Source organism: Priapulus caudatus, unplaced genomic scaffold, assembly GCF_000485595.1.
Source record: "Priapulus caudatus unplaced genomic scaffold, Priapulus_caudatus-5.0.1 Scaffold606, whole genome shotgun sequence".
Classification (NCBI taxonomy): Eukaryota; Metazoa; Priapulida; class Priapulimorpha; order Priapulimorphida; family Priapulidae; genus Priapulus; species Priapulus caudatus.
In genome coordinates, this window is record NW_014577667.1 from 218,852 (window position 1) to 226,187 (window position 7,336).

Here is a 7,336-nt window from a genome sequence, read left to right on the forward strand (position 1 = left end):
TATATATATATATATAGAGATAGATATATGATATATATATATATATATATATATAGATAGATAGATATACGATATATATATATATATAAATATATATATATAGGTTATTATCAATTATAGGCTCTGTGTTTTAACTGCAGCACTTTAGAGTAAAATCGATGCCTGCGGTTACCATGTTAAAGTGATTACGTCACCGTAAATAATAAAAAAGGTAAAAAATATTTCTACTTTTTCACAAAATATAAGTAACTTTGTTTACATTTTATGGTTAAATTGCTGCATTATACTTCCTATTTTACTATATTGTTCGATGTGAGCATACACTCGTGACCCATACATAGCCCATAGCAAGCAATTAATGTTAGACAACATTAATTCAAATCGTCCAGGTTTTTTGGATTTTTAACTAGTTGAGAAACAATCTTATCAGGTAAGAATTTGACGATTTGTTTAGTCCCGTTAGTTCTTACTTTTAATGTAAAAAAATGGGAATTTTTTTTTTACAAATTTTACCATAGAAAATTCGTGACGTAATCCCTTTAATGATGCCTGCTACACTTGTTTTTGAAAACATTTTTAATTGCACATTTGCTTGTGCTAGCATTTATCCTTGAGTGCAGATATATTTACATTATAAGTACTAATAAGTACTAATAATTTGAATACATTAACCTTCGTGCAGTAGTATTTTGAACATATTTATACACGTAGTATAGCACTTTGACATAGTGCATATGTTCATGGTATTATATAGTATTGCTTTGTCATATTATTGCCTCATAGAGAAATGGCTTCTCTTGTAATCATGTATATGTATATTTATTGTTATATATATATATATATATATATATATATATATTAGATATTGTTTCACTAATTGCAGAATAATTTACTACCAGCTCTGTCAGTGGCAGCACTGATGGTTGTTGTCATGGCTGTTGTGTATTGATCTCGCTGATCGGGTATCGCTCTTCCCGCCCCTCATTCCTCGCTTCTTCTCTTCCCCTCTCCTCCCCATTCGCCTTTATCTCTCCATTTCTCGCTCTCCCTCCCATTTGTCTCTATCTCTCCGTTTCTCCCTCTCCCTCCCATTTGTCTCTCTCTCTCCATCTCCCCCTTCTCTCTCTCCTTCCCATTCGTCTCTATCTATCTTTTTCTCTCTCTCCCTCGCCTCCTCCGCGTGGATCTGTTTCACGTCCAAACTAACGCGCGTCGTTGGCGTGTTTCAGGCAATGGCTGCGCCGGCCGCCGCCAAGAGCGAGTGTCCGCCACTGCTGCGCAGCAAGTCCGAACTGCCGATCAACCAGGCGACGGCGTGCGCGCTCAACGCGTACGGAGAGCACCACCACCTCGGCGCTTACTCCGAGCTCGGCTGAGTCCATCGTCATCGTCATCGCTGCCGCCGCCACGGCGCGCAGCTCTCAACATTCCGCATCTCTCGTCGTCGCCACGTCTTTCTCTCGTCGCCGTGGCTTTCTCTCATCAGCTGCGGCAGCGGAGGCGGACCGTCGTCCCGGCCGTCGTCGCCGTCGCCGCGGTTACGTCGCCCGCCGCGCGCTCCTACAACTTGGCGGTTACGTGCGCGCGCCGCTACGATCCACCGCTCCGAGGTGGCGCCACGGCAACACGCCGCTTGGCAGGCGGCAGCGGCGGGCGTGTGCGCCGGCGCAGGAAGAGTCTCCGTCAACGCCAGGTGCAGCAGGAGGAGACAGGAGGACTTAAGCGGCGCCCCAGCAGGAGAAAATGCCGACCGACGACGCGGTGGCTGCGCGGCGTCCCCGGCCGGCGCTCATCCGTGTCGGCAGGACGATTACGAGGCGCCCCCTCGTGGAGGTCGACGGCGATTCTTCTAATCCAACGCGGCGTTCGGGGGCGGTTTGCCCGATGGAACTCGCGCACAACAGATACGGCGCAAGTGCATTCCACGGCTGACGTGTGGAAAGCCCTACGACAGCAACATGATTCCTCAGTGGGGTCTCGCGTCGTTACGACCGATACCCCGCCGACCACCGACGACCACCACGTGGGGAGTGCTCTGGGTGTACACGTTACAGGGGATGGCGTGCGTAGGTTAGTGGCGGGAATATGCCTCGCGTGGATGCGGTTAGTCTATACCGACGCTGGCACGCACGTGCGGATAGTTCTCGGTTCGGGCGATTTCTCGTCATACGTGATGAATGCCATCCCCTGCGCGTGTAGGGAGGTGCTGCAGTGCAGGTTGCAAATGTCGCGTCGGAACCAAATGTAAATACAGACAGCTGGCAGATTGGTACTCTTAGCTGTGCTGAGGGGACCGTGATCATGTTTGGACCTCGGATCGCATCTCGATCGATTAGCATACTACTAGTGTACAATACGTTCAATATGTAGTTTGTGAACTCTAGATAGGCTATGATGTCAAGCCATACCCCCTCCCCTCCCCCCGAGCAGTGCAGTGGTCACTGGTAGCGCATTTGTCTGCACGAAATCGGAATCGCTCCGTGAATAGTCTCATCGTTTGTATACAATTGATAAAATCGCTTTGTTAGCCTGTCCGTCTGTGTATGTAGGTAGAGAGAGAGAGAGAGAGAGAGAGTCTTGAATACGGTAGGGACTTGCTCCCCCAGGATTCTAGCTCAACAGACACTAAAACATGGCGTGGCGTGACTTGCGGGAGGTTCACCGCGGAGCTTTGTCGTAGCACCGTCGACTGCTCGCCGTGGCAGTTCGAAAACTTTTATATTTTCCAAACTTTCGGCAGGTAACAGTGTAGAGATAGTGTTGCAGCCAACGACAGGCCGTGGATGATGGCCCCTAGAGGTGTAAGAAATTGTGTTTTAAATTGAGTTTTTACCTGGACCCACGTGTGTGGCGGAGATGGGAATGCATGTTCCATCTCGTTGATCCCAAAAAAATCACGCAGCGGTGGTTTACCCCTGATCAACCTGGTGTCCCATGTCACTAGGCAGCACCACCCTATGCTTTTAGTCGCGAGAAAACGCACCTAATACCAATCCGATTTTAATGCTAGCTAACACATCCATGGCAGCTCCCCCGATTTTAATGGTTTGTACTGTCGGTGCAACAAGGCCTACTCGGCTTGGATTCGCATTGCACGCTAGAGAATATATAATTGTGCAAATGAATCTGCGAACATGATGGGGGGAGAGGCAGGTTCTGCACGGCTACGTCCAACGTGTTGTCTCTGTGTGCTTCTTGTTAAGTTTCCTTATTCTATTCAAGACATGGAGAGATAGAGAGAGAGAGAGAGAGAGATGTAGGCGTGGGGAAGACACACGTAATATTCCTAGATTGTATTAAACTATTCTGTGCAAATAAATGACAGAACACTTCGGTAAACTGCTCTTTGTGCTTCTCGAACTCACTATGTTTTTCGGGTTTGTGTAAACGATCCGTTTCACGCACACGGTAGAAATACGTGCCGGTGTGCTGTTACTTTCTCGAAATGAGACGTCGGTGTGCTCATGTCGTGCTTCATTCCAATTCTGTCAAATCATGGGTTAGCTTTACAACAAAAAAAAGTTTCACGAGGGTGCATGTTTTTAAATGCTTTAATTTAACATGACACTCCCTAGATTACAATATAAATACAACCATACACACACTTTTTACTGATTGTCTGTCTATTAACATCACATGCATTTTTGCAAATAGTAAAGCATATCATTTACACAAAAGATACCTATAGCATGGTTACTTGAATGTGGTCATTCGTAGTGAAGCAGTCGGTCGGCGTCTGCTGATGGCACACCCGGCACAGCGACAGATGGACGACTACAGACAGAGGGTCAATACAAGCAGTCTACCAGCCGCGTTTATAGTTCTATGAGACTGCATCACGGCACCGGTGCGTTTACTCTGCTTCCGAATGCTGAAATAAACTCAACGTGCTTAACTTGTGTTGGTGGGTGATTCCACCTCACTGAGTTGGGCACTCTGCGTTCACACGGCCCCATTTACACGTCGGAACTAACCCGAGTAAAAGGTGATTGCAACAATGAATCGAGGTGCTACAGTACATTTACAGTACGACATGGGTGTGGAAGATATCAACAAAGTAATAAAATATCTACAATACCTTAACTTGAGTGACAGGCAATAGATAGTGCAATTTAGGGGGTGAAGTTGCCTTGTGCCTGTGTACTGACAGTATATAATGATAATAATAAAATCTACAGTCACAGGTGAAAGTGGCTAATGATTTTGACATGGAGCAACTTATTTATCGCTTGTTCCCTTAACTAATCTGTATTTACAGGATTATTTTAGCAGTAACATTAAAGAGAAAACGAGGTTTCTTTTCAGACAACAATTTGGAAACATCCGCCAGCATGTATGTTTGTTTCTGTATGGAAGAATGGCATGTATCTCTCACTCTCCTCTCTCTCTCTCTCTCCCCCTCTCCCTGCTGCTCTCTCTCCCTACTGCTCTCTCTCTCTCCCTCTCTCTCCCTGCTGCTCTCTCTCTCGTTCTTGCCCTATCTGCCTACAGATACTGATGCACCCTCCGGAAGCTAACGCTCTAGGCATCGCGTACACCTGTGTACGGCGGGAGGGAGAAGACAAAACCGCCTCGGAGACGGCCAACACTCGCCGCGATCCTCACGTCGTCGTCATCATGTCTCAGGTCTTCCCCAGCTTCAGCTTCACCTTGAGCGTGTGTGGCACGTGCCGAATCGTCAGCGAGATCCTGCGCTGCCTCTCCATCACCTCGCCGACGCTAGCGTCGCAGAAGCCCAAGTTGCCAATCTTGTCCGTGATGACGTCCTGCGTCTTCGGACCGATGCCGTGCAGGAACCTGCGGATCGGCGAAGAAACGTCGGATTTAGCCGGTCGACGCGCCACGCCTGCTTGCTGCTGCGAAACTTATGTTCGGCGACGTCGTGACGCGAAATCTGTTACTACTAGACCTTGGGATCACCAACAGTGCGAAATACAGCCATGTAGTTTATGCGGCATACTGGGGCGTGGATGAGGTATTGATGGGGTGTGGGTGGGACCTAGCTGGGTAAATCTGGGTGACCTGCTACCCCCGCTATTAGCCGGATTCTATTGCGCGATACATGTGGACAACGAGATTTTCGCTTTTTACTTGTTTTAATGTGAAATACAGCCACGTTCATCACCTGTTGTACATGTCGCTCTTGATCAGAAGTAAGCTTCGTGGTTGCAAGAATAACGACATGAAGTATCTCTCCTGTTCTGCACACGACTACAGACAAAAAAAGAAAGGAATGAAAAAACACCTTTATGTTCTATACGGTAAAGCTGATAACACAGTTCGAACGTGCATCATTATTTTAGTTTTTCTCGGTGTTATTCATTTATTACAGTAGACCTCATTTATGCTACACACCAGTTATACTATTCAGTGAGAAATAACTAATAGCCAGAATTTAAAAAATACTGGCTGTTGATGTTATTCTTTGAGCAGCTTCTGGTAGTGATGGCGTGAATTGCACTGCACAACACATATGCACACAAACTGTGTTTACAATTTTACTATTACGTTCACTTGATACTGTACCAGTTTTGGATCTCGTACCATAGATCTGTAACTATGTAAAGGCCAAATTTTGGTTAACTAGCTGCTAACGTGAAGTGTGTACAATAAACTTCAACAATGCAACGAATTTAATGTATAGTAGTGGAAAACCTTACTTCTGCTTGAGATGTTCCATCACTTATGTGGTAGTAGAAGTCAAGGAAAGTGTAAGACCCTATGTTCAATGTTGATATGACTGGATGAAACAATGGGCCATCTTCATGTGGCTAAAAAGAGGAAGTACAGTAGGAATTATAAAGTAAAAACCTGCATATCTGACAATGTTACTTCAATTCCAAGACTACAGAGAATAAAATCCTGCATCAGCCTGAGGTTACTCAATTATGCTCGACTTATAAACAAACCTGTGATTTTAAATGATAATCGAGAGAAAGCAAGAAAAATACCTACCATAATTCCTTGCCCTGCTTCATATTCATTCACCAGTACATGATTGGGAATTTTGCCATCAAACACGTCCAGCCCTGACAGTCTTTGTATGAGTACATCTAACCACTTTTATAACAGGTAAAAAGAAATAACTAGTGATATAAACCATTATGTGAATATCAGCATTTAGTCTTTCAGACTGAAATACCTATATATGCCTACTTGGTTTTATTGAAATCCAGCTAAATGATAAGCACTCGGTCTTTTGTGAAGTGAGGTTTGCTTATAGGTACAAGATTTGTTAATTGATATATTTAAGAATCAAATGTAACTACCATAAAGATGGAATGTGTTAGATATTCATGGCTCTATATTTACATTCTGTAAAGGTATGGAAAGCCCATGTAAAATTTATAAATACTGACTATGAATGCATACTTCTGGCATCTTTTCTGGAATCATTCCTTTTGGGTGAGGCAGACCACCCCAGTTTTGCAATCTTCTACCAAGTAGTTGAGTCCACTTGGGTTTTGGTGCACTATACACATTCTCAAGAATCTGACGTTCTTCTTCTTCCGATATGAAGTTTGGAATATAGTATACAGTAGGTGGGACCTAGAAAATACAATCATAACCACTTCCCGTTAGAATTGTTCAAATGTAAACCTGTTACCATACAGGCTAAAAATAACATTTAATTAAGCCAATGTCAAGCCTTCTTTTTCTTTAATGACAAATTATAAAACTAAAAAATTCACGCGTTATGCTCAGTTTTATGGTGACAATTGTTTATTAATTTAATAATTATGATTTAAATTATTTCATAAATTAGACTACTGCAGAGTCTAGAGTGTCCGCACACGGAGTGTACACGGTGGACTATAATGTAGGTTTATATTATACTGTGCTAGTACACAATAATCTCATAATTTCATAGACATTAGTCCTCAAGATCCAAGGAAGTATATCGAAGATGGAGAGAGACAACGTTGAGAGAGACAACAGAGCAACACTGCAGATCGCAGTAGAAACAGCTTTATTTTTTGCAGTTAACCAACGAGGAACTGACGTAAATGAAAAGGCCAAACTTAGAATGCTCATTTGAGGATGGCACACATTGACACAACAAAAACAATGATCACGTTCAGATGATTGGGAACTACGAACTACTGAACTACTACTAGTAGCAGTAGTAGTACAATAAGTATGACTATGACAGAGTAGAGTATGACTAACACTAATGCTGAGAGGGTCTATGTCCCCCAGCGTACTGCCGGAACGTACCCTGGGTACGGTCCGGTATACCGGAACGTACCCTGGTACCAGAGCATATAAATCAACGTGATTTATATGCTCTGCTGGTACTATCTAATACTAGTAATAGTAATAGTACCTCGCCTAC

The 7,336-nt window shown here is 44.1% G+C and overlaps 2 protein-coding genes across 2 annotated transcripts in view; one reads left to right on the forward strand and one right to left on the reverse strand.

The window, feature by feature from the left end:
- Nucleotides 1-3,339, forward strand: part of LOC106812077 (serine/threonine-protein phosphatase 2A 56 kDa regulatory subunit delta isoform-like) — a gene marked incomplete at its 5' end in the record, with an annotated part of 41,640 nt that extends 38,301 nt beyond the window's left edge. The window contains 1 exon segment of the mRNA XM_014815845.1: nt 1,230-3,339. Within this exon segment, the coding sequence (XP_014671331.1) occupies nt 1,230-1,376 (147 nt within the window).
- A 196-nt stretch (nt 3,340-3,535) lies between these two features.
- Nucleotides 3,536-6,552, reverse strand: LOC106812079 (alpha-ketoglutarate-dependent dioxygenase alkB homolog 6-like). The gene is made up of 5 exons (XM_014815846.1): nt 6,373-6,552; nt 5,956-6,060; nt 5,661-5,771; nt 5,126-5,211; nt 3,536-4,797 (listed from the first exon to the last, which is right to left on the reverse strand). Exons 1-5 carry the CDS (start codon nt 6,394-6,396, stop codon nt 4,623-4,625), a joined length of 501 nt encoding a protein of 166 aa, XP_014671332.1. The 5' UTR covers nt 6,397-6,552; the 3' UTR covers nt 3,536-4,622.
- Nucleotides 6,553-7,336: the final 784 nt, after the last annotated feature.